The sequence below is a fragment of the Rattus norvegicus genome, chromosome 8 (genome assembly GCF_021556685.1).
Source record: "Rattus norvegicus strain SHRSP/BbbUtx chromosome 8, alternate assembly SHRSP_T2T, whole genome shotgun sequence".
Lineage (NCBI taxonomy): Eukaryota > Metazoa > Chordata > Mammalia > Rodentia > Muridae > Rattus > Rattus norvegicus.
The window spans coordinates 88,479,252-88,506,066 of NC_141541.1; the positions used below are offsets into that span (position 1 = coordinate 88,479,252).

The following is a 26,815-nucleotide window of genomic DNA, read 5'->3' on the forward strand; positions in this document are numbered from 1 at the left end:
AAAAAAAAAAAAAAAAGAACTTATCCTTTCTAGATTCTATGCTTAAGTTTAAGTAAAAACAAAAATTACGGGGCTGGAGAGATGGCTCAGTGGTTAAGAGCACCGACTGCTCTTCCAGAGGTTCTGAGTTCAGTTCCCAGCAACCACATGGTGGCTCAAAACCATCTGTAATGGGATCTGATGCCCTCTTCTGGTGTATCTGAAGACAGGTACAATGTACTTGTATATGATAAATAAATAAATCTTTAAAACAAACAAACAAACAAAACGAACAAAAAAAATTACTAAATGCAGATAAAAGATTTAATCTCCTTCAAGAACTTTACAATCTAAGGATTCAAATGAGAAAAATAGCAAATTTTTATCAGAAACACAAAATAATCTGGGCAAAATAACTGAGCATAGAATATTAAATAGGATTTTTTTTAAAAAAAGGAAAGCTGGGAGTTGAGCAAAGTGAGTATTAGTCCACTAACACTTCAACATTTTTAGCAATATTAACTTAAATATTTAGGTTCTAGGTATTACTGTATTAAATGTTTTAGCACACCCAAATTTGACTCTAACCATTAATTTTTCTTTTATTGTTTTTGGACACTAGATTTATGCCATCCAAGCTAGCACTGAATAACAATGTTGCTACCTCAAGCTTCCCCAAAGTATCTGGGGCTATAGGAATAGGACACCTGACCCAGCTCTCTAAGCATTAACTTACAATGATATCACTTCACACTAGTAATGCCTTTACATCAGTTACAAAGATGGCACTTTCAAGTTAGTTGTGTATCTTGGCCTAACCAAGAGCCTTAGCAGAGTCATTCAGTGCCTTGTGGTGAGAACATGCTTGACTCTTAATTGTCAAATTAAAGGAAATACTCAGTCTTATTCAGACATTAAGCAGGTATTCAATAAATATATTCATAACTAAAATATTTAGTGGTTAATAAAATTATCAGTGGTACTTTTCTAAAAAAAAAAAAAAACTCATTTTACTTAGAAAATCTAAAAACCAACTAAGTAAGAGCATTAACTGAACAAGGGAAGGTAAGAGGACACCAACTACGAGCATTAAAATGTAAAAGTGGCTTTTCTGGGAAAGGTGAAAGATTCGTTAGTTTTACATTAAATTTTCCAAGTTCTAAGCAAACACTTCAAGCCAAACATTTTGATTTATAAGTTTCTTCTGCCCTAGTAACCTGAACTATACTGCATTTGGACTACTGAGTTTTCAAAAGGAAACTTAAACCATGTTTTTTAAAAAAAAGAGCAGAAATCATTTACCTTTATTTTCTTTTACTTTATTTTTATATTTACTTATTTATTTATGTGATACAATATCATCTTTTTTAGCCCTATCTATCCTAGAACTCACTATGTAGACCAGGTTCAGAGATCCGCCCACCTCTGTTTCCCATGTGTGTAGGTGAACCAAATGGGTATCTGAGTCTTGCTGTACGAGGACATGATGACCTACAATTGTAGTTAAAGACAGCTGTGAGCCACCATGTGGGTAACAGAAATCAAACCTGGGTACTCTTTCGAAAGAAACCAGTGTTCTTAGCGGCTGAGCCAGCTCTCCAGCTCCTCCTATTTCATTTTAATAACCCTCAGAGGCTTTTAGTGTAAGCTCACAGCTAACAAAAGGCAGGGGATCGAGGGAGCGAGGGAGCTAGGGAGCTAGGGACAACACTTTCTTGTGGCCCTGAGTTCAATCTCTAGCACATACAGAGAAATGAGAATAAACATACAAACTCACATGTCCCTTTGGAAAAGCCCTCTAAGTTTTTCTAATAACTCCAGACCTAATTAGAAATAATTTTGCCCAAATTTTTATCATTCTATCTGCATGTGTTGATGTTAATAAATAATCTCCAGTAACTCCTGATTTTCATATCTTCTGATTTCAATTATGGCATTTTTAATATAGCATTGTTTAAGTCAGAGTTAAGATGGAAGTCACAATTTCAGAATGGACGGCATCTTAAGGATCACCCACTCTAATTCTTTTAGTGTATGAAGAGCAGCACACAAACATTCAGGGCCCATCACCAACTAGAGTGAGAGTTTCGCCTCTACACCAACTCTTAACTCCAATGTCCCTCCGAGCAAACTACAGTGTACTCTTAAAACCAAGGCCACACTAAGCACAAGAAATTTTCATTTCACTAATAAATAAGTGTACAGAACATTACTTTAGAACCCAAAAGTTTTAAAGAAAATTATTTTCTTTTTTAAAAAAGATTTATTTTATGTATATGAACATTCTGTAGCTGTCTTCAGACACACCAGAAGAGGGCATCAAATCCCATTACAGATGGTTGTGAGCCACCATGTGGTTGCTGGGAATTGAACTCAGGACCTTTGAAAGAGCAGTCAGTGCTCTTAACTGCTGAGCCATCTCTCCAGCCCGAGAAAATTATTTCATACTGGAGTAAACAATACTAGTTTCTTAAGCAATTTAGTAAATATTCATATACAATCTAAATCATTGTTGCTTTCATGTTAATATTTAAGTTTAAATAAGGTGATTCAAATTTCTAATGCTTAGGACGAATTCCATTATATTTACTACCGTTTTAGTAAGGATCTTTAGTAAGCAGTGTAAGAGCTTACACTTTGGAACCAGGACAATAGCACTCTCAAACAGTCCAGTCCTAACTCAAGCTAATCTTTAGCTCTCATCTGTTGATGGGTCATATCTATTTTGCTTCTACTTGTGAAATCTTAGAAGAAATCCATTATTCTATTTATTTTAGAGATGAGGCAACTAACCTTCAGAGAAAGTAAGACAAATACCCCAAATCTGAGCTAATTAAAAACTGCAGAGGGGTTGGGGATTTAGCTCAGTGGTAGAGCGCTTGCCTAGCAAGCACAAAGCCCTGGGTTCGATCCTCAGCTCCAGGAAAAAAAAAAAAGCTGCAGAGTTCAGGGTTTGGGTATGATAGGGGACAGGTGTTTTACATCTGAGAACTTAAAAAAAAAAAGTCTATAACATGTGTGCAGTTTTATCCAGTTGGACATACCTAATCTGAAAGTCTGTAATCCAAAATATTCTAAAATCAAAACTTTTCTCATGTCCAACCTGGTTGGCCCAGAGCTTCATTTACATTTTGGAGGATTTTGGGCTACATTTGAGTACTATCACAAGGCTAAAAACAGGAAGATAAAATATATACCAAAAACATATGCTGTGAACTTGCTCTAGTCAACACACTGAAAATAATCCTTAATGAAAGATTTAAAAAATACACTCTATAGATATTATTCTTACTTTCATTAACACTGAAGCACTGTGCACTTTAAAAAAAAAAAAATGTAGCCACCTTACTTTAAGCAAGCTGGAAAGGCACCAAAACTCCCTAGCTAAAATGACTGGGGACGTCCAATTAAATCACATGTATTATTTATTTTAAAATTATGTAGACAAAAATATATGTTTACAACAAGAGAAAAAAGTGGGTTTACTCAACATCACTCTTGCCAATTCAAACAGATCACAACTCCCCTAAAATATGAAGGAGAGCTTGCGGGCATCTAACCCTGTACGCCACACAGCACTCACATTCTGCTGTCAACCAATCTTTACTGATGTGGACCGATAAATATGCAGAGACTGCTGCACCAGCACAAATCAAAATGTTTCCCCCAGCAGAGGGTTTCTATCATGTCTAAATATTCCAAAAACAAACAAAAACACAAAAAACAAAACAAAACAAAACCCAATGCCAGTGAAATCGTTTATAGATTATTTCGTGTGGAATCACTGACTCACACATTTTAAAAATCAAGCGGGGAGATCTGGGGCCACTGTGATACACAATTAGAAATGAATACAGACTAAAAGCAAACCAGGACTCAAGTTTCCTGCTTTTAACCACATCGTGGCCAACAACTAAATATATCTAATTAGCTCAAAATGAAAGTTACTTGTGTGTGCCCTGTATGACTTAATTTCTTCACAGAAGAATCAATATCTTTAAGACTCCGGGTTCCTTCATGCAACCAATTTGTTAATCTCGGTGTCCCAGAATGATCCCCACCCAAATAACAACAGTCTGCCCCTGTAACTTGCCTCAGGGTTAAACACCTAAATCTAACTTTTTCTCCTCTCCTAAAAAAACCATACACTCTACCTCTCGGAAACCCATGCAAACTGCCCCCAAAATAAGTCTCGTCCACCCGACATTCTAGCTTTATTCATTCCGTCTCCAGCCAGGTCAATCGAGAGCAAAAGGAAGCTAGCCCACAAAACTGCAAACTCAGAAAAGCCGCATAAGAAGAAACCGAGAAGAAACCAGAGGGCGGGGCCCGCCTGTCACCTTCCGTGAGCCAGGGATCACCGCCACGCCCCTCCCTCACCTCGATCTCACGGATGTTGTTGGAGGTGACGAAGATGCCGATGCCGATGGGAATGAAGATGAGGCCGATGATGAAGAAGGTGGGCAGCACCGTGCCGGCGGTGAGGATGGGCTGCCAGGCAGGCAACCGTTGCTGTTTGAAGGCCGTGTTATCCGGCCTCCGGGTCTTGGCGGCGCCCCCCGGAGGACCCGTGGGCCCGCCGTCCACCTCATCCTTCGCGCTATAGTTCATCGCCATTGGCCCCCGGGCTTCGGCTCGGCCCCGTCCAGCTGGGCCGCCCAGAGGACCTGCCTGCCGATCCTGACAGGAGACACGCAGTCGCCGCTGCCGCTACTACCTCCGCCACCCGCGCCGCCACCGGGGAGGCGGAAGAGGCGGGACACGCTTCTGCGGACGGCCGCTGACCGGAAGCGGGAGTCTTCAGGAGACGCCCCAGGGAGGGAGAGAGAGGAAATAGGGAGAAGATTGAGGGACGAGGGGAGGGGAGGGGGAGGAGGATGGAAGGGGGAGGGAAAAGGCGGACGCACCCTGATCATCTGCCCTGTGACGACAAAGTGAGGGGTTTAGGCCGGGCGCGCAGCTACGTGAGCGCATGCGCGGCCCTGGGCGACGTCACCGCGTCTGCGCACTGGGACAATAGCGTCTTAGCTCCCCGGGAAGACGCTACTGTTTGTGCACACTTCCTGTTGTGGTTATCATGGAGACCTCTGGAGCAGTCTGACCGGACTCGGTGACGTGGGCTACTTGTAATTTCGGCGCTGGGTTGACTTTTCTTATTAAGCCTACCCCTTTTCTGAAGGGAATTGTAGCGTTCCAGAGTCCATACGTATAAAAGGATGCAGCTCCTTTCTAAGTTTTAATTCGCCACTCATGAATTTAAGTGAGGTGACGTGACCCATTTGATCTTAAAAAAAAAAATCAATAATGTAACCTAGTTTAGCCCTAATCTCTCGCTTATGATCGATTTTCACTTATTTTTCTGTTTCCTTCACATTGATTTGGGAAGATTATTGTAAAACATGGTAGTGATTTAAAAAAAAAAAAAACTTGGTAATCAAAAACCAGAACATATTTTAACCTGCCAAGGAAATACTTATTGAGACTATGTGTAATCCCAGCACTCAAAAGGTAGAGGCAGAATAATTGAGAATATAAGGCCAACCTGAGCTACTAGAGAAAAAGAAGCCAGAGGGAAATCCAGAGAGACATGTCTCAATAAAACAAACAATAATTAGTAACTCAAAGACACTGAGGCACTACAGAGGATGCAAACTATAAAGCATGAAGTGCTAACTAACCTCCATCGATTGACTGCAGACTGGATTTTTTTCTTTTTACTTTTCTATATTTTACAAATTTTCTTTTATAAACATGTAAATTTACAAAAATAATTATATAGCATTTATATTTCAAAATCGTGTTTGAAATCCAGACTCTCTGACAGCAAATACCCACATTTAAAAATATTTGTCTACAGTTTTGACTTGCTTGGGTAAGTTCTTTGATCTTGGACTCCCCACCCCCCACCCCCCCCACACCCGGGGTTTTCCTGACAGGGTTTCTCTCCATAGACCAAGCTGTCCTCAAACTGATATAAATCATCTTGCCTCCTGAGTGTTGGAATCAAAGGCCTGCACCACAGCCTAGTTGATCTCTCAAACTCTTAAGGTCACTAGAATCTTTAGGTCTTTATCTTGCTTTAGCAGCCTAAGTCTACCTTCACAGTGGCTCAAATGAAAACCATCTGTCATAGTTAGGCATATCCTTTTATTTTAATGAGTTCTGTTGATTAGTAAAATGTTCATCACAGTGTTGGAGATAATCATGGAGTCTTTTTTTTTCTTTCCCCCCCACTCCTGTTTAGATCATCACAGTTGGATGTTAGTTCCTTTGTTTCTACTGTAGAACTTGGCTTAAACGGTGCTACAACTGGACCTTCAACTTAGAATTGAAAATATTCAGAAAAAAAAAGATTGCTTCTTTGCTAGTAAACAGGGAGACAATTTCCCATCATCATCTTTTACACTGTACTGAGTAGTATAGATACTATAATCAGGGATCCGTTTAAAGTGTATGGAGGATGTGCAAAAGCTACATTGTGTATAAAAGATTTGAGCTTCTGAGGATTGTATCCACAAGTTTCAGAACCTCCCAGGGAGGGGATGCTGCCAGAAACCTTCCTTTGCTTTAAAGCTTTGTGCTATTGTTGTTACCCGAGTAGTCATCTGATGGTTCCTGGTGTTACTTCCTCTTTCTTTAGTTTGCTCATAGCAAAGACTAACTGCCTGTTTTATTAAAAACTTCACTGGGGACCAGATGGTGGTCACACACATCTTTCCTTCCAGCACTTGGGAGGCAGATGTAGGAAGATTTCTGTGAATTCCAGGCCAGTCTGGTCTATGTAAGTGAAGTTCCAAGACAGCTAGAGCTACACAATGAAACCTTGTCTCAAAACGTATCTTTTTTTTTTTTTAAGGAAGAATTTATGTGACATTTTTGAACGCTGTCAGATCAATAATCTGAAAAGTTGGTTTAGCATTTGAAATGTAAGTTTTATATAGTCTTCATTTTTTTAGTTCAGTTACTACATTATACCACTATGCCAGAAAGGGGGAAAAAATGTGGAAGGATAATTTTGATGAAGAATGAAGAGAAGAAAACTAAAACTGTTGTTGGACTGTATGGCCACAGTTCACACAGGTTTGTATGTCAATCTCCTTCAGTACTTCAAACTGCTTTTCCTTCTTTATCTTTTAAGCATACCCAAGGGTTCGTTTTGAGGCTACCGATTAATTTTGCCTAGGAAAGTTGAAGATTAGAGTCACAGTTCTTAGAATACCCCCCTACCCAAGACATAGTTTCTCTGTGTAGCCCTGGCTGTCTTGGAACTTGCTCTGTAGACCAGGCTGGCATCAAACTCGAGATTTCACTGCCTCTGCTTCCTGAGTGCTGGAATTAAATGCACGCTGAGAGAAAGTCCTTAATAGGACTTTTCAGTATCCTTTGGTTCCACTACCATTCAGTTAAGCATAAATGCTTAGAGACTCAGGTGGAATAATATTTAAGGCTTCCCTGAGGGTTTTTAGGAAGGTGATGTAGACTTCGTGTGATACATTTAGTCTCCTGTATTTATTATACCAGAGTCTTCAAAACTGGGTTTGAAAATTACTTTTAAAAATTAATCTTTTTTTAGCCAAGTGATAGTGCCTCGTGCCTTTTAAGACAGCCAGGGCTACACAGAGGAACCCTGCCTGGAAGGAAGAAAAAAAAAAACTCTGTAGCTGGTCATGATGCAGATCTAAAAATCCCAGCACTTAAGAGGCAGAGGCAGGGGGTTGGGGATTTAGCTCAGTGGTAGAGCGCTTGCCTAGTAAACACAAGGCCCTGGGTTCGGTCCCCAGCTCCAGAAAAAAAAAAAAAAAAAAGAAAGAAAAAAAAAGAGGCAGAGGCAGGAAAATCAAAGTTAGTCCTAACTATGTGAAATCTTGACTCAAAAATAAGAACAAAAACAAACAAAAAACCCTTTTCCCGTATTTTTTCTGTAGTGTGCTTATTGAACTCTTAGAATTGGATGTTTAAGAAACCTTTTGTCCTCACACTGAGAGGTTGTCTGATTGGCCAGAAGTCACCGCTGTTGCAGGCTCTTGCATAACCAGTCAGCAATCATAAGCCCTAGTTAAACAAGGTATTTTGATCTTGAGTCATTTAATGGAAGAACAATGACACCAACTTCCGGAAATTCGAGTAGACAGCCTACTAACTTAGTTTAAGAATAAGGTTTCATTTCTCTAAGCGGAAGAATATACCTCCGGCTAGGCCTCAGGATCCACATCTTCCATTGCTTAGAGTCTCAGTTGATTGCCTCCCCAAGGTCTCATCAATTATAGACAAAAGCTTAGCTTCAAAAACAGTGCCATCTGTAGGATGACAGCCAGCTGACATCTGTTAGAGGTATAACAGAGAACTTAATTATTTAAAGGGGAGTGGGATGGAAAAAGATAAAGGCTTAGCTTATTCCATGAAAATCAGAGAGGTAGAGAGAATCACACCTTTAAAAGTGTCCTCTCGTGTGGCAGACCATTTTTTTTTACTTCAACTTAACATTTTTCCCATTTTGACATGTTTTGGATTGTTAGACATCCTAGCAGTGGGAGGTACATTTTTCTTTTCATTTAGTCATTGCTCCCTATGAAGTTATAACTTTAACTCCAAATTCTGAGTTCAAGGGGACCCCCACCCCTGCACTTGCCATCTAGTACTGAATGGTATCTACTTACATCTGTCTTACTAGATAGATCTCAAAGCCAGAGACGCTTTCTTCATTTCTAAAGGTCCAGCACCTGACAAGGCTTAGGACATAAAACATACTCAGTCAACCTGGAGCTTACCTGCAGGCTCTCAGTGAATTCACATTTCGGTGGAAGAGACCACTTGGCAAACAGCCATGGGAACCATGAGCTCTTGGCTCTATGAGTCTACAGGGGTTGTATGAGGCCCTTTTATGATGTCAGACACTAAGCTTCAGGGAAGAGGGGCCCCACTCAAGAGAAAATAGAATGATAACCAAAGGAGACTTACGCTGAATGCTTTAATACTCCGCATTACCCTGGGTGATCAAGTTGTTCTCGAGCAAGGGTTTAGCAGTTTACATCACCATAGAAACATATCTCCAGTGCTCTGGCTTTCGGGGAGATTTGTTAACTGGTGGTCTGAGTGAGAAAGAGCCCCATGGGCTTGTGTATTTGAATGCTTGGTGGCCAGGAAATGGAACCGTTGGAAAATATTAGGAGATATGGCCTCCTTGGAGTAGCTGTGGGACTGGGGGAGGTATGTCACTGGAAGAAGCCTTCGAGGTTTCAGAAGCTCACACCAGGCCCACATTTCCATGGATCAGAGTGTAACTCTTAGCCACAACTCCAGCCTGCCTGCATGCAGCTGCCATGAACCTCTTCTCATTAGGAAGAGTTGCCTTGGTCCTGCTGCCTTATCACAGCAATAGAACAGTAATCAATACGTTATTTGTCCTACTGCCCACTGAGACCAGTGTTCCACGTGAAAGCCAATGCCTGCCCCTTTGAATGAGCACATTTCCTTGACTAACACATCATAAACTGTCTGGAAGCTTGCCTGCTGTGGGCCCCTGGTCCTTACAACCGCATAACTTCCTTTAGAATCAGTGGTCTAAGGTACTGGATACATTTACCAGAATACTTTAGTGAAGACCACACAGAATTGATACTCAAAGAGCCATTTCGAGGGTTAGAAGCAGGTCATTGTGTGCCTAGAAAGCAAACGGGGCTTGAGTTAATATGGCTTCCTGCAGAAGACACTAAAGAACCATTCATAAAGAGCAAAAAGGGAGGGAAAGAACACAAAGAAAATGGAGGAAGGAGAGGAGAGAGAATGAATGCAGTTGTGGTCATGGGAAAAGATCTCAAAATTGGGAAGATCAGGAACTTGAGAGAAGGGTAGGCCAGGCTTCATCCTAGCAGGGATTGCCATTTCAAACCATTTATCCTAAGAGCCGGGTGTAGCTCTGTGGTGGAACACTTGCTAAACATGTATGAGTGTTGGGCCCTACCTTGGGGTGTTTCCCTTCCCCCTCACTGAGCCTTTTAGCCTGCTATAGCAAGAAGTTGTTTACACCCTTGGCAGCTGCTCTTAGCCCCTGATTTGGGGCCAGGACTTTCCATGGCACCCTTCCTCCCACCGAGCCTTCCTGCTTGTTGTTGTTAAGAAGTTGTTTATTCCCCTGATTGGGCCTGGGACTTTTCACCACACAGACTTTTCCTGTTTTCCTGGTTGGGGAATTTCACCTGCCTCGTTTTCCTGCGGCTTCTGCCTCGGGAATATAAGGAGATCTCAGTAAAGCCTTGGTGGCACTCTCTGAAAACAGGTGACGTGTACATGTTTTCTTTCAATCCCGCAGACCTACGCCTGATATTCACACACTGTCGGTGCAGGTGCTGTCATATGAGACCCAGGTTCAACCTCTAACACATGAAAAAGAAGTACAGTATCTTGCTTGTATAAGCACCAAAAGCTAACCAATTGAGCTGCTGGAACCCTGTGCCCAGTTTCTTGAATTCACAGTATGGAGTATGTAAGTCTTTTAAGAAGTGTGTATTGTATGGCAGGCAATACCAGCTGCTATAGCTTCAATCTAGAATGTCCATCACAGTCCAATGTACTGAAGGCTTGATCCTAGTTCATGGTGTTCCTCAGGTGGTGGTGGGGTAGTAAAACCATAAAAGATAGAGCCTAGGGAGGAAGTTATAGCAATGAGAGTGTCTTACTAGTTCTACTGCTGTGATGAGACACCACAACCAAGGCAACTTATAAAATAAAACATTTAATTAGGGCTTGCTTACAGTTTCAGAGGTTAGTCTACAATCAGCAGGCAAGCAGGCATTCAGGTACACATGGCTCTGGAATAGTAGCTGGGAGTTCACATCAGATCTGCAAGCTGCAGGCAGAGCAAGAGACTGGGCCAGGTGAGGTCTTTCATAACCGCAAAGGTCACACCTCCTCCAAAGCCACACCTCCTCCAATAAGGCCACGCCTCTTAATCCTACCTAATAGTCTACCCACTGGGAACCAAGCATCCAACATTTGTGCCTATGGGCCCATTTTTATTCAAACCATACCGGGGTGGGGGGGGGGGATACACTGGAGGGAATGTGAGACCCTGTTCCTGTCCGGTCTTTTTCTTTGCCTCCTGGCTACCATCAGCTGAATAGGTCTCCTCTACCACAGACTCTTGCCCTGATGTACTTTGTGCAACAAAGGCAAGCACCATGGACTGACCTCTGAAACTGTGAGCCAGTGTAAACTTTTACTGCATCAGTTGACTCCTTGGGCATTTTATTACAGAAGCAAGGAACTGATACTGCAGTCAATATAAGGGAGATTTTGAAAAATAGGGTCCTGGAGAGAAGAAAAAAAAGGAGTTTATTCTCCAGAGAGCTGAAAGAAATCCTGTAACCATGCCAGGAGAAACAAGGAATAAAAGAAAAAAAAAGCAGGGGTGGAGAAAGGAGGTTGTGCAATCCAGTTTCTAGATTCCAGGGCTTTCCCTATGGATGAGGTCACTGTGCCTGGAACTAGAAGTTGCCTCAGTAGTCTACTTGAAGAGAATGTCTCAATATTTGATATCCTTCATTGGTTCCTTGACTACGTTGTCAACTCAGAAGTAGACAATGTGCCCTGATGCCAAGAGCCTTGGCTGGAGGGATTGTTCTTTGAAGAAGCCTGGGCTGGAGGGACTGTTCTTGTTTTCTTTCTCATGGTCACTAACCTGGAGCTCCAAACTCCAGGTTAACAAACTCATTTAAGTGTAGTTTAGATCCTGGCGCATTTTCTCTTGTAAAAGCCAAAATAATATGAGTTTTTCAGCCAGTGTTCTTAAACCATAGTGCACCCAGGGCTTCTCTCCTTCATTCTCTCCATCGGCAAAGATCACCCCCTGAGAAGCAGGACACACTAGCCCTTGCAACTAGTCTGCAGGAAGCATTTTGGCTTAACTATGCTTCCCGTTTGCTTTTTTTTTTTTTTTCCTTCGGAGCTGCGGACCTAACCCAGGGCCTTGCGCTTGCTACGCAAGCGCTCTACCACTGAACTAAATCCCCCCCCCCGTTTGCTTTTTAAAAGGTTTGTTTTACATTTATTGATTTTGTGCATGCGCACATACCTACTTATATATGTACAAGAGCTCCTGCCCCACGGTGTACTTTTGGAGATCAGAGAACAAAATCAACCATGCACGGGTCTCAGGGATTGAACTCAGGATGCCCAGCTAGACAGCGATAGCCTTTTCGATCTCGCTGGCATTTCGCTTCTTTGATAAGTGCATCTCTAACTCGCCCCTTTATTCCAAGTAAGACAAAGGTAAGTTAGGACAGCCTTGGTTACAGGCTACCATTTCTGGCACAGAGCTAGCTGATAAGTGAAGAGGTTAAGAATCATCCACTTCATCTCCATCCCCCTTTACAGAAACCATTTCCCAAACTGCCATCACCCTAGCAAGTTCGTGGGCAGAGCCTTGGGTATGTCCACTCTTCGGAGTGGTCTGCCTTTAGATTAACAATAGAAAGCAGAATAGCACCTGACCACTGATTGACACTGCACTTGGGGGTAGTAAAGGGGCAAGAGGACTCTCTTAGCCAGTCTCCTGTGTAAAAAGAATCAAACTACGGGGTAACCAGGAAGAGCATCCTTCATTTTGACGGTCCTACTTTGCCAGGTCTATGAGCCATAGTGAAAGATACTAAGAAAATATAAAACATGGAGCCATAAAACTATTTCAGAGCAAATGATTCTGAATAAGTGGAAGTTGTAAAGCTGGGGAAATGGCTCGGTGACTGCTGCTCTTCAGAGCACCTAGGTTTGGGGCCCAGCACCCATTGTCAGATGGTTCAAAAGTACCAGTCTTCCAATTCCAAGGGATTCAATGCCCTCTTCTAGCCTCCTGGTATACCTGTATACATATCACACACACACACACACACACACACACACACACACACACATACACACATACGGACACATATACATGCACATACACATAAGATAATAAAGTGTTAAAAGAGGAAATTTATTTTAATGTTTTAATTGTATGAATGTTGTCTTCAGATGTAAAAAGAATATCACACAATCCTTTCATATTTCATTGTCATTTTTCACACTCTGGTGAGATGTCCATAAATGTATTTGATTTTAAAAGCAACAGAGAATGTCTTAATTGTAACTCAATCATTCATGAAGAGCTGAAAAGAGGGCATTACACTCATATAAAAGACAAGCACACAAAACCATGTGGTGGCTTCGGTGAAAATAATAAACTTATGTACTTCATAGGGCTTAAGGGAGGCAAATTAAAAATGATAGGAAAATAGGATGTATTTCCTAAAGCTTCCCAAAATATATTCTTGCTTTTGAAAAGTCTGAAAACTTGAAGGATTCTAAGACTGACTGACCACATTACACATTTACTATTTTGGATATCTGAATGCCTTACATTCTCTTGTTTAAAAATTAGATTAGAATTTCAAATTTTCACTGGTAAAGTGACAAAATCTGTTGGGTGATAAGGTGAAATACCCCCAAATTACATGAGCCACAAACAAACAAAAACACAGAAAATGCCTGTTTCCCACCGTGATGTCCATAAACACACCAGTCCAAAATTTGTGAAACCATTACATTTTCCATAAAGAACACACGACTATTATATAGTTATGAAATAACTATGAAAACTTAAGAAGCAAATACTACTGCTCATAAACTTCTAATTTTTATAAGTTTCTTACAGTTATTTTTATTCTTTCTCCTCTTTGCCCTCTAATTGGTCTTTCTAGTATTGCTTTAGCAGAGGAGATAAGATGACACGAGCCTCAGGTATCAACTCTTGAGTTTTAAGTTTTATTTTATATTTCTGCTATTTTTAGATGCGTGGCTGAAACAATACATGAACATATACAACTTCTGCCATGTTTGTTTTTTTTCTGTATTTCCAGAAAAGTTCAACAATGGCAGTGGATAAAACGATTCCATGCCAATAAACCATTTACTCTCCATTTGCCTCTGACTTTTACAAGCTCCAAGTTACAGGTGCCTATGTTGCTGTTAATGCTTAAATAGATATCCACATCATGATTTCTTAGTGGTTGTTTTAAGACTCAATGAATTGGTAGTGTATGTACATTCTGGGCATGAACATCCTGTGGATACACTCTATCCAGTCCCTTCATCCAGCTCAACACTTTATGAACACTTGACAAAATGCAGACGATGCCACGAAAACCAAAATCAAATATGCAAAACCAGTGATCAAGAGGAAAGGTGTAGTCAGCACTGTGATTCATGCTTGTAATTCTAAACCTTGGGTGACTGGGGCAGGAAGATCATGGGTGTGAACCTATCCTTAGCTACATAGTGTTTGAGGACAGCCTGGGCTAGATAGTGAGACCCTGTCTCAGAAAACAAGTGTAAAAGCTGGGCATTGTATTGCACATTTTTATTCCCAACACTCAGGAAACCGGGGGTGGAGGGTGGGAGAGAGAGAGAGAGAGAGAGAGAGAGAGAGAGAGAGAGAGAGAGAGAGAGTGTGTGTGTGTGTTTCGGGACAACCAGAACTACATAAGGAAACCCTGTCTTAAAAAACAGAACAAATCGAACAGAGAACAATGGATTTAGATTGACTGTGCCTTGAACTAGGAATACTGATTACAGCTCAGAAAACAATGCAATAATTCCATCCAAAAATTAGTCTTACCCAAGTTGATGGAGATGTTTAAAAATATCTTATCTAAAAATTAAACAGTAAAAGAAAGTGAAGTTACGTGATGTATCCGGTTAGAGCCGGAACTTCTTGTGAAGGCCACTTTTACAGCGACAAGATCGCTAAGATGTGACTGTGATCTTGTTACTATTCTCTTGCTTCAAGTTCAGTGCACGTTTTTACTTATCTGTCACTTATGTTTAGACAAAGAAATTGGTGATGAGGTAGGCAGGGAATCTCAGCATCTACCCAAATGACTGGTTACAACATAATCTTCATTGACTTTACAAATACTAAATTTCTTTACAACTCAGGAAGGAAAGAAACGCAGAAGACCCATATACACAGCTTAGTAATTTTGTAACTTAAAGCAATAGTTAAGCTTCAGTAACTGTGCGGCCTAAAGCTTCTACTCACTGTCAACATAAAAATACTACACAAAGCGAGAACTATTTGGTGATTGAAAATACCATTATATTTTAACATTTTGAGAAAATAAATTTTAACTATTTAAAAATCTCTCTCCCTCTCTCTCTCCCTCTCTCTCTCTCTCTCTCTCTCTCTCTCTCTCTCTCTCTCTCTCTCTCTCTCTCCCACACACACACACACACACACACACACACACACACACACACACACACGGAGTCTAGACTTCTGTGTCAGTAATCAAAACCACAGAAGGCTATGTGAGACTTCCACAATCATTAAAGCTTGGGCAAGCCTAACATAGCATTTATTTTACTTTAAGTAAATGCAAGAAGGCTTTTCAGGAAATATTTAATTTACAGTATGTATTGAATATAATATGTAGTTCCACAAACTATACAAAACCTTTCTAGGTTACAGGAGAGAGGAAATTTACTATTGTGTTTCCTATTCCAGAGACTCTGTAAAGTTCCCTCTGCAGCTGATATGGGTACAGTTTGTGGACTACAGAGGTGAACCTCCAGTCTGTGACTTATGTGACTTGATTTACCTCATAACATTCCGAAGATGCCTTGGCTCTTTAATCCTACTGGGGTAGCACGGAAAATGACTTCATTTAGAAACCTGAGTGTCAGCTCTTATCCTTAAAGTTACTTTAAAGATCTTATAAGAGGTCAACAGTATTTTTTTATATAATTAGTTTCAAGGAGACTTCACATTTTCACATATCCCAAATTCAACAGCAGCTCTGACAATGAGACCGGTGGTATATGCTAGGCTTTTAAATCTTTAAGTATATACTCTTAGCTGGATTCCGTGGCACATGCCTTTAGTCCAAGCACATGTGAGAGGCATAGACAGGCAGGATCCCTGTGACTTCAAGGCCAGCCTGGTTTACAAAGCCAGTTTTAGGCTAGCTCAGGATACATATAGCAAGAACCTGTAACAAGAAGAAGAATAGGAGGAGGAGGAGGAGGAGGAGGAGGAGGAGGAGGAGGAGGAGGAGGAGGAGGAAGAAGAGGAGGAAGAGGAGGAAGAGGAGGAAGAGGAGGAAGAGGAGGAAGAGGAGGAGGAGTTGTTTTTCCTACCTACAAGTAGTTTTGAAAGTCTATCAAAGTGAGAGGAAAGTGATTATCTACCTTTGGGTTTCCCTATTGTTTTTAGAGAAAAAAATTGACATTATTTAGGTCAGTTTTTATTTGCAAGCTTTCGTGGGGAGCATTAATACGTGGGAAATAAAGCAACATCAAAGTCACTATTATGTTTTGTACACAGAATTGAACAATGCAGATAGAAATAAAATTGAACTGTCAGTCAAAGCTGTTTGTTTCCCACTCAGAACAGCGAAGGAGACAATTATCAATTGGTTTCAAGTACTTAAACTCCTAAGTCAGGACACTGTTTTCAGTGTTGGGCCAGGGTTAGAACCATAACATTGTTCAATCAATAAAATTCCCAGGATCTCCTGCTTCTAGGTTTACCTTGTGAAGTTGTCCAGGGAAATGGTGTTGTACTTTCTTTTCCTTAAAAAATAATGAATTAATCAAAGGAAAATGATAGGTTAACCTCTTTTGAATACACAATACTGCGAAGAATTGACATTACAATCTACAGATACACGCACCATGGACTATGAGAAAAGAGACAATTTAGGGGGAAAAATCACATTACAAAATGTATTATACAAATCCATTATGCAGCATGTGCCCACATGCCTGAACACTTTGCAAAGAGAAGAAACCTTTTTCTGGGCACAAAGATCAATGGCGTTTGCCACAGATGTTCATGTCCCCCACAATGTGGTTTTTAACTGCTAAATTGTATCCTCCAAAAAAAGAAAATCACTGGAAGTCATGAGGTGTTTCCAGTCAACATCAATAGCCTTGGTGACCACAGTGATGATTGAGTGCTGTGCTTGGTAATCTCATCTGGAGCTCATGCGTAACTGGTGAATGACGACGCTTTCTATAAAGAGAAGAAAGATGCGTTTTCGATTAAACTCAGTTAAGCAGTTGACTTGAAAACCAGTAGCACACCACTTCACTAAAAGACTGTAAGTGTTAAACAACAGAACAAAGACAGGTGCACGAGGCTAGGAACAACAGCTTGGCAGACTTTGCTATTAGGGGTAACTTCTTTACGTATGAACGTGTGCTTTACTTCCAAAATAATTAAACCTCTTTAGAAACTGTGTCTAATATTTTTTGTAATATTAGATAGATATTACTTAATGAAAAAAAAACTAAACACAAATACGGTAATCGTCGTCTACAAGTAACATGATGGAAAAATACTTTCCTGAAGCTGTTCTCCAGCCAAACGCCTCTGTTCTGAACGGTGTCCACACACCTGTGACTTCTTTCCGAGCGTGTGCATTGGATTGCTAATGACCACTTGGTCCCTTTGCATTCCAAAGAAGGTAAGAGAGAATTCGCTCCCTGACTATTGCTTTTTTGCATAACTGGCTAATGTTCTTATATCTAGATTCATTCTCTTTGGTTTGCTACATTTATCTATTTGAGTGAGTGTGTGTTGTGTCGTGTGTGTGCGTGTTCTGCAGCACACCTGTGGAGTTCAAAGGACAACTCCGTTTGCCATGTAGGCCCCCACGTTGTCAGGCTTGGCAGCGGCCATCCCTCCTCACTGAGCCACCTCACTGGCCCTATAAATTTATTCATGGTTTGTTTGTTTGAAATAAAAAACATTCATTCATTGTTTTTTATTTCATGCATATGAGTACACTGTCGCTGTCTTCAGACACACCAGAAGATGGCATCGGATCCCCATTACAGATAGTTGTGAGCCACCATGTGGTTGCTGGAAATTGAACTCAGGACCCCTGGAAGAGTAGTGGACTCTAGCCCGTGTTTTTCACCCTTTTTTTTTTAATGTTCATTTATTTTGTGTATGTAGGCGGGTGTACATGTGGAGGTCATAGGATGGCTTGTGGGCATTGGTTCTCACCTTACACTATCTAGATCCCCAGGGATGGCCCTCAGGCTTGGCAACACGCACGTTTACCCACTCAGCCATCCCACCAGCCCCCTAAAACAGTCTCATAATAAATTCCAAAGCTGACTCAGTAATTAAAGCAGTCCAGCCACATTACAAACATTTAGTAACATTGTTTGATTGGTCTTCCTTTTATATGAGCCCTTATGCCCTCATGAACTTGGATCACCACATTTTTTCATTCAGTCATTTAGAAACCATGTTCAGAGTTAGTACCCAGCGGCAAGCAGAGAGCTAGCTTGGTGAGAAGACACAGCTCTATGGTCACTGAGCGTAGGCAAAGCAGAAAAAAGAAACATATATCAGCATTTGCAAAAACACGAAGAGCAGCTGTTGGGTAGCACGGTTGTAGCATGTTTGCCTAGCACTTGAAAGGCTCTGAGCTCCTTCCTCAACTCTTCCCCAGCCCAGCACCCCTCAACCCACCCCACCCTGCACTCCCCCCAAAAAAGAACTAACAAATAGTATTTCCACATATTGTTTTCACTTTAATTATAAGTGCATATTACCTGAACTTTATTTTACTTATGTAAATATTAACTAAATTGCATTTCACCGTAGACACAGTTCATGCTAAAGTGCATGGTGGATGATCCTCTACAGAAAACGCTTTTGGATTTTGGTTTCATTAATTACCTCGTGGAGCCACTAGGTGGAGATATTTTCATTCCCTTTCTCGGCCTTTTGACTTGAGTTTGGCTTTAAACAAAACAAAGTTTATATGAAGCACAAAAATAATCTTGTACTTAAGACAGTTTACCAATGAAGGCTTCCCACAGCTTAAATAATATACATATAGAAAGGCAAGAAATAAAAATAAATACATATATACAATTTTCTCTAGACCTGAAACACTTTTAAGAAAGTCTCTAAAAATGTATCTATCCTCAAGCCAGAAAAGTAAAAGCATTTAATATTATGTATAAGTCATCATCTAGGATGAAAATGCTATTTTCTGGTCACTGCTTAAAAAACTATATAGTATGCATCAAAGAATCCTCAAGGGACCTGCGTCACAAATCCCTTCTACAGGATGTCAGTATCTTCCGTTTCCCCCCTTAAAGAATCAGAAACAAAGCTCAGAGAGGAATCCAGAGTCATTCCCAGTGTGATGTAACTTAGAATCCTTGTTCTCATCCCGGGTAAACAGTAAAGGTTCCAGCAATCACTTTAGGGTCCCTTGTGGGACTAACATTTCTCAGCGTTTACAACACCTTCCTGAGTGCAAGCTTCCCCATTCCTGCAGTCTCCTTCTCTTAACTCTAGTGCCGTGCAGTCCAACAGCAGCAATCTTGTTAGAACGCATGTTTGGCAAAGCGGTCCGCAGAGGGTTTACACAAAGGAAGCAATATCATGGTCTCGCTTTATGTCTTCTTGATTATATGCCAATTAGCAAAGTAGCAATCGATGGGTAAGTGTGCATATTTATAGTAGACTGTCAGAAATACTCAAAACTTCCAAATAACAGGTGGTTGTGCATACAAACTGTACGTTCATAATTAAAAACGTCTACTATCTGTAACTTCTTATGATCTCTTTCCCCCTAAGTAGCAAATGAACTCAAATAGGAATCACTCATCTAATACCCGAAATTGTGAGAAATAAATATTGCACAGCATAAGGTTTTGAAAATGTTCATTAAATAGTTTTTTAAAAGAAATTGTTGAGAGGCCAGAAAGATTGTTCAGTGAGATGAATGAAGTTTAATGGCTTGAGTTTGATTTCCAGGACCCAAATAGGAGACAGAAGAGACTCTCATAAGTTGTTCTATGACCAACTTATATGTTCTATGGTGCGCACACACACACACACACACACACACACACACACACACAGTGGTGGGAGAAATAAATAAGTGCATAAGTAATGTAATTTTTAAAAACCTATTTCAATTTTGTTGTTGTTGGTAACAAACTTGACAAATATTTCCCATCTCTTCCTAGGCTTTCATTTTGTCCGAGAAAAGAACCGAAGTGTCAGTCACTTGGGGTCTCTGAGGAGAGGTTATTATGACCAGGAATTGTCTTATGACAATTCCATAAGAAGTTTTTCTTTCTATAAATACATCTTTGGATTATTTATAATTTGTCAAGTATTTAATAGACACTAAAGACCAGTTTCATAGTTACTTATCAACTATCAGCAAACTCAAAATAACAAAAACACTTAAATTTGCGGCCCCTGATACCCAGGCACTTATCAATATAATTTTCTTTTCTTTTTTTTTCAATTGAAAGAAAAAGCTCTTTAAACTTTGACTATCATATGCATGTAGATGACACTGGATTTTTCTATACTTTTGACAATTTGCCAAAACATAAACCCACTACTGCTATTCCGACATTGCCCTGGGAGGGTACTAACCCGTTCTTTGATTACACTGTTAGATAGTTCACTGATTCCGAGTTTCACTTGACTGCCGACCTTACTTAGAACCCATTCTCTTGTGAGTGGTTCACAGAAATTCTAGCCAACCAGATGGTGTGGGTTCCAATGCGGTGGGATTTGGGGAGAAATTCCGGGGAGCATCCCCTTGAATGCTGGAGTAGGACAACTTAACAGCATGTTGGAATTCTGCTTCTTCCCAGGAGAGCATGTTGGCTACCCAGTGGGAAAGATACCCTCCAGCAAAAGGCCTGATCTCCTCCCAGGCAATGCTGTTTACTCTGCCAAGTTATCTGCAAGGGACTCTGCATTTTAAAGGTCCCCTCTAGTTGGTTTGACCAAACCAGTGCAATGGCTGTGTGCTAGGTACACACACTGAAGACAGAGCACTGTGGCATCTCACCTTGTAGCGAGGCTTTACGTCTAGTGAGGAAGACGGCTTTGTTCACAGAAAATTTTACATCAACTTACGGAGTACATGTCCTTGTGGTTGTTACCACACCAGCCCACCAACCTGCCCACATGTTCAGTGACTCCCTCCCTACCAGGGACTCTGAAGGAAGCATACCTGCTTAGTTCTTCCCCTTCCCAAGCTTCTAAACTTCATCTTTGAACTTGCAACCCTCCAAGTAACTTACCCACCTGCAGAAATGCTCAACAAATGTCCCGTATGCCATTCAGAAGGGAGAACGCTTAGGTATTGTTTTTTGTTTGTTTTTGTTTTGTTTTGTTTTTTGTTTGTTTTTGTTTTGTTTTTTGTTTTGTTTTGTTTGGGGGAGGGTTGTTTTTGGCATTTCCGAGTCCCATGAACTACATCGGGATACAATCCTATTAGCACATTCAGGGCCCCCGATAGAACATCTGTTTTAAATAGGAAGTTCAATAAACTTCCTCTGTTGGCTTGGACTTGTACGCCTCCTTTTGGATTCAGCTCAGCTAATTAAAAGTACTTCCGATAATCAGTTCTGTCATTTGTTCCAGAAAACTTTTGAACCAGATGATATAATCCCTCTTGGGGTTTCATAACCACTGGACCCTTTATCTGATTCCTTCCAAAACACTTCCTCCTCCGCCATCAGCTCCAGGCTACAGGAGTCACCAATAGTTATGCCTAATAATTTATTTTTCAGGCAAGCCAATCCCAGGACAAGCAAATTCGAACTGCTTCTCTCAAATATAACATTCTCTATAGACAGAATGATGAGAAATATGTACATTTTGAGTCCGTGATACCCAGGTTCTGTTCTTTCAGGCACATAGGCTAAATGTTTAAATCTATCTTTAAATTTAGAACGGTTTGGGCGGAGGTTCTAGAGAGATGGTTCAGTAGTTAGAGGTGCTTGCCGCTCTTGTAGACTGTCTGGGTTTAATTCTCAGCTTTCACAGTGTGGCTCTTAACCTCATGCTACTCTTTGTCTATCTAGGGTAGCAGTTCTCATGTAGTGGATCAAAATTCCTTTGGGGGCAGGGGACGTCGAACCCCTTTCACAGGGGTTGCATATCAGATACCCTGCATATTGGATGTTTACACTGTGATTCATAACGGTCACAAAATTACAGTTATGAAGTAGCAATGAAAATAATATATGGTCGGGATGGGGTGGGGGTGGAGGGAGTCACCACTCCACGAGGAGGCATGTTAAAGGAGTGCAGCATTAGGAGGGCTAAGAACCACTCTTCTAAGGAATCTGATACCTTCTTGTGACCTCTGTATGCTCCTGCACGTATGGGGTACACATACATACAACCCTAAAATACATTTTAGAACTTGGGGCTAGGAAGACAGCTCAGTCCATGAAGTCTCATGGCTGGGCAACCATGAGAACTTGAGCTGGATCCCTGGGATGCAAATCATGTCAGTGTGCTTGTAGTCCCAGCACCAGAGAGGCAAAAACAGGTGACCAGATCTCGGGTACTCACTCTAGCATCATCATTGAGCACCAGGTTCCAATGAGGTAACAACAACAAACAAACAAACAAACAAACAAACAATGTGGGGGGGGCTGGAGGTGGCCCTGCAGCACTGGCTGTTCTTCCAGAGGACCTTGGTTCATTTCCTGGCAACCACACAGTGGCTCATAACCACGTGTAACTTAGCAACAGTCCAGTTCCTCTTTAGCCACCATTGGCACCAGGTATTATACTGCACAGTCACACACGCAAACAAAACGTCCATAGACGTAAAATAAAGATGTTTAGTTATATTCTAGAGACAATTATTTTCCGGGGGTGGGGGACTGATCTAAAACACCCTGGCTGTAGGCACAACAATGGGCAGCATAGGCTGAACAAGGTCATGGAAAGTTGACACGTGGGAACAGGGAGGTACATCTCGCCCACCCCCTTGTTCTAGAACCTGCTTCAGGGTACAGGTGCTCTTTCTATAGAATCTATAGGAAAGTGCATTTTAAAACACGGAAGAAGGGTATGTTGGCACAAAGACATGAAAGATAAAGAATAAAAAACTGGGGTCTAGGGCTTGGGAGATAAAAGCAAGTTAAAACGCTCGAAGCACACAAGTCTGCTGACCAGAGTTAGGTCCCTGGAACCTGTGGCAGGAAGAGAGCATCAATTCCTGAAAGTTGTCCTTGAACCTCCTTCTTGTGGGGGAAGAGGAAGGGAGAAGAGGACAGGACAGGAGAGGAGAGGACCAGAGAGGACAGGACAGGAGAGGAAAGGAAGAGAGGAGAGGAGGGGAGGGGAAGGGAAGGGAAGGGGAGGGGAAGGAAGGGGAGGGGAGAGGAAGGAAACCAATCAGAAGAGAGGTGAGGTTGGATTCAGTTCAGGCAAAAGGACAACAGCTGGGCAGCAGTCTTGGAGGACAACCAGTCCAGCTTGAGAGAAGCGGGGCTGCACTAGGAAGGCCTGTGGGAGGAAATAGAAAACTGCTGTGTTTAAGTGTCGGAAAAATTACTGATCAGTGTTTGGCAGATCAAATGGGGTGTTTGGGAAAACTAAAATAGATACATAAAAAAAACCAAACAGATGAAAGATTAAAGCAATTATTCCTTGGAAGAAGTGTCAGGAGGAAGAGAACGCACTGCTAGTGAGTGTACGACTGGGTTCAGCAGGGAACCATACTCAAATTTCCAGTGTACACATTTTATAAACACTTAAACATCTAACTCCTATATCCAAAAGATGATGTGGTATGACCACGGTGAGAGGATGGTTAAAGGGAAAAAGTTAGAAGCCTAAATGGTCACCACCAAGACCATAATAGGAAGGCAATATACCTAAAATCTAGAAATAAGAGGTTTAGACTACGAAGACCTTGTTTACAAATATGGAAAAAAATGTTTACTGAAATGGGTCAGAGTTGGAGAAAGTGTCCCCAAGGAAAACCTTGGGTCAGAAGGAACAGGTAAAGAACGACAAGTATTTTATTGCTGTCCACCATGCGCTTGGTACTTAAACAACAAAGGCAATGTGCATGAATTAACTTTTTAAAAAGAAAATGTTGAGGCTGGAGAGATGGCTTGGCAGAGGGCTGAAGGCCAACTAATTCACAGCACCTAAGATGACGACGGCTCATAGCCACGGTTAGCTCCGTCTTGGAGGGATCCAACGTCTCTGGCCTATGAAGGGCACCTGCTTTCAAGGGCTCTTACCCACACACATGCACATGATTAAAAACGATAAAATGTTAAGGATACGTGTGCAGGATGAAAGCAGAGGCAGGAGATGTAAACTGTCCCATCGATGGCTTAGATAGACATGGGTGGAGACCGTGGGAACTGCAGAGGCCTGCTCAGATGAACGGAAAGGTTGGCTAAACTTGAAGACGATGGAATGTATTTCTAGCCTATGTAGAAATGGCAGGTAAAAGGGGAATCTGGGGCTGGGAGTGTAGGACAGTTCTAGAGCACTTATGGAGAGAGGGAGGTGGAGAGAGAGAAAGAGAGAAGACAGAGAAGGGGAGGGAGGGATGGAGGGAAAGAGAGAGGAAGGGAGGAAGGAGGGAGAACAGAGATGAAGAGATAACTAATGATGAGACCCTGGCAGATGTGGAAGGGAAATATCACATTTGGATGGATTTTTAAATGTCCCCTATGCCCATCTCTTTGTTACTCTTCTTCCTCCTCCCCTCTTCCTCCTCCTCCTTCTCTTTTCTCTCCCTCCCTCCCCCCCTCCCCCTCTCTCATCTTCAGCCTCTGACACACATCTCTTCTTCTTGTTTATGGCTTCATATCACGCTAGGGCATTACGCTGGTCTACAACTGCCCAGCGCAGGACCACCTCAGCAGCCCCATGTGCTCCTCTCACTGATAGTCCCACGGTTTTGCTCAGTCTCACTCTTCCCTCGGTATTCCGAATTCCTGAGAAATCCAAGTCTTCTTCACATCTCGTACTCCTGGGCCTGTTTCATCACCGAAATTACACTGTCCTTAGGCTACACCTGAGTGCTGAGTCTGGACTTTGTTCTTGGAAACAACCAAGTAAGGGATCTGTGAGTACCCTTGGTGACTATGCTAGCATCTCATGAGAGACCCCACTGCTACCCATTAACCTGTCCTCCCACAAACCTGATAGGAAGCCAGCAAACCCATTTAAGCAAATGACCTAGCTATGGAGCCCACAGCATCAATGTGACAAGGACGCTGCACAGCGGCCCACAGAGTATGCCTGGGACCATGCATGGTAGCCACCATGGTGTCGTGAGACAGTCAATATAGGCAGTTGATTCACAGACGTGGGCGACCAGGATCCCCCCTGTAGCTGTGTGGGTTGTACTGGCACATCCCTAGGAAGCATTATCTCAGCGAACTCTGCAAATGACACGTGTGTCCCACCTCTTAGAGTTTCTCACTGCAGGATCCAAATAGCAGTTGTACACATCAACCATTATGAGACCGCTTTTATTTTAGCATATACAATAGGGTTACTAACACAGGAAAGAGTCTAAGTTTTTAGCCCATTCACTCCTTACGAAAGCACATTAAGTAGCATCTTAAAAAACATTTACCAAGGAGAGTAAGGCTGCATTTAATCCTCCACTCCCTGTCTGTCCCCCATGCATTCCACTTCTGAAGTGGACTTCGAAACAAAGGTATTCAATAAGTGCACAGCTGCTTCTAGAATTACAAAGAGAAACTTCCCCAGCAGTTCCGTTTTGCCATTTCTGAAGTGACTATGTATTGTTCTGCCAAGGTTTCTTACAGGTTGTGCTTTGTACACGGCTCTATGCCGGATCTACACCCTGTTCATTCACTGTTAAGCCTTCCTGAGCTCTCTCCCAGGGGTGCCGTGAACTTCCAAGAGGAAGTGAGGTAGCCATAATGTGGGCAGGTGAAAGCAAGAGGATGGGCGAGCAACACTGAGATCCTGAGATCGTCAGTCACTTAAAGGAGGGCAGGCAGAGTCGAGGTTGACACTGCCATTGCTCCAACAAAGTGTGTCATAGAGCAGCAACTGTGAATGCCTCATGAACACACAGTAGGCACTCGTAAAACCACGACTGTCCTGTCTTTGAAAGGTTGGCTGTCCATTGATGAGAATGGAGAAAAATCCCTCTAGAAACGCAAGTCAGTGTTCTAAGTGGCAAAACGTCTTGTTAAAAATGTGTCCAATGATCATCCACACATCTTAGCTAACCTCTATTTTTCTTTGACCTTCCAGAACCAGCATTCTGGATTGCTGTTAACAGGGTTTGCTACACATATTTAATGTAAACGCTGAGAACCAATGGGCAGCAGGTGACAGATTCACCTAACCTGTGTGCAAATGATTGGAGATGGAGACACCCGCCATCACACATACGTTCAGTCCATGTTCTGCAGGATGTAAGGCGTTTGGTGCAGAGAGGAATGCAGAAGTGCCTCTTCATCAAGAGAAACACTGGTTCCGTCTGGAAACCAAGCATACATCTTCCTTTTCCAATTTGCCTTGCTTAGACACCCAAAGTGTGTGCTACCCCACATGATTGGGGACACTGAAGAAGTCAGAAATAGGAATGAACAAATCTGAAAGCCTGTAGTTGCTCTAATTTTATGAAGTTTATCTGTGTGGCTCAGATAGTCTGGCAGCGGCATGGCCTGCATGCGACAGTGGTATGCTAAGCTGTAGTTGACCAGCCGTGAGCTCATTCATGGTTATATGACCATGAAACACTCTACTTCTTCAAGGTTAATGTCCCAGGCACACGGCACTCCATGTTTACACTCCGTTCCATGCTTATTAGAGCATGCTTGACAATTAAAGAAAATTATTCAAACATGAGTAAAACTGGCAGCCATAATAAAGTCCTTCCCCACACCTCACACACCGGCAGGCACACACACGCACCCCAAATCATGATCTGTTCTACATCTGCAAATAGAATCCGCACTTCACCGAGGAAAATGTTAAATTCAA

General features: G+C 41.8%; 2 protein-coding genes across 10 annotated transcripts in view; both read right to left on the minus strand.

Moving 5' to 3' along the window:
- The window catches only part of Cdc50a (cell division cycle 50 P4-ATPase accessory subunit A), a 31,772-nt gene extending 27,054 nt beyond the window's left edge, over window positions 1-4,718 (minus strand). For 5 of the 7 annotated variants that reach the window (XR_015626484.1, XM_087561211.1, XM_087561209.1 and 2 more), the window contains exon 1: window positions 4,360-4,718. Coding sequence is in view for 6 of the 7 variants with exons in the window: in XM_087561211.1 (XP_087417337.1) it covers window positions 4,360-4,596 (237 nt within the window). In the remaining variant the exon portion in view is untranslated. 7 annotated transcript variants of the gene reach the window in all.
- Window positions 4,719-12,931: 8,213 nt separating this feature from the next.
- Window positions 12,932-26,815, minus strand: part of Filip1 (filamin A interacting protein 1) — a 161,033-nt gene continuing 147,149 nt past the window's right edge. For 2 of the 3 annotated variants that reach the window (XM_087560481.1, XM_087560482.1), the window contains exon 7: window positions 12,932-17,029. In XM_087560481.1, coding sequence (XP_087416607.1) covers window positions 16,989-17,029 — 41 coding nt within the window. In that variant the 3' untranslated portion in view covers window positions 12,932-16,988. Of the gene's footprint in view, window positions 17,030-18,712; window positions 18,776-26,815 lie in introns of all 3 variants that reach the window. The other variant, XM_087560483.1, reaches the window with a different exon arrangement.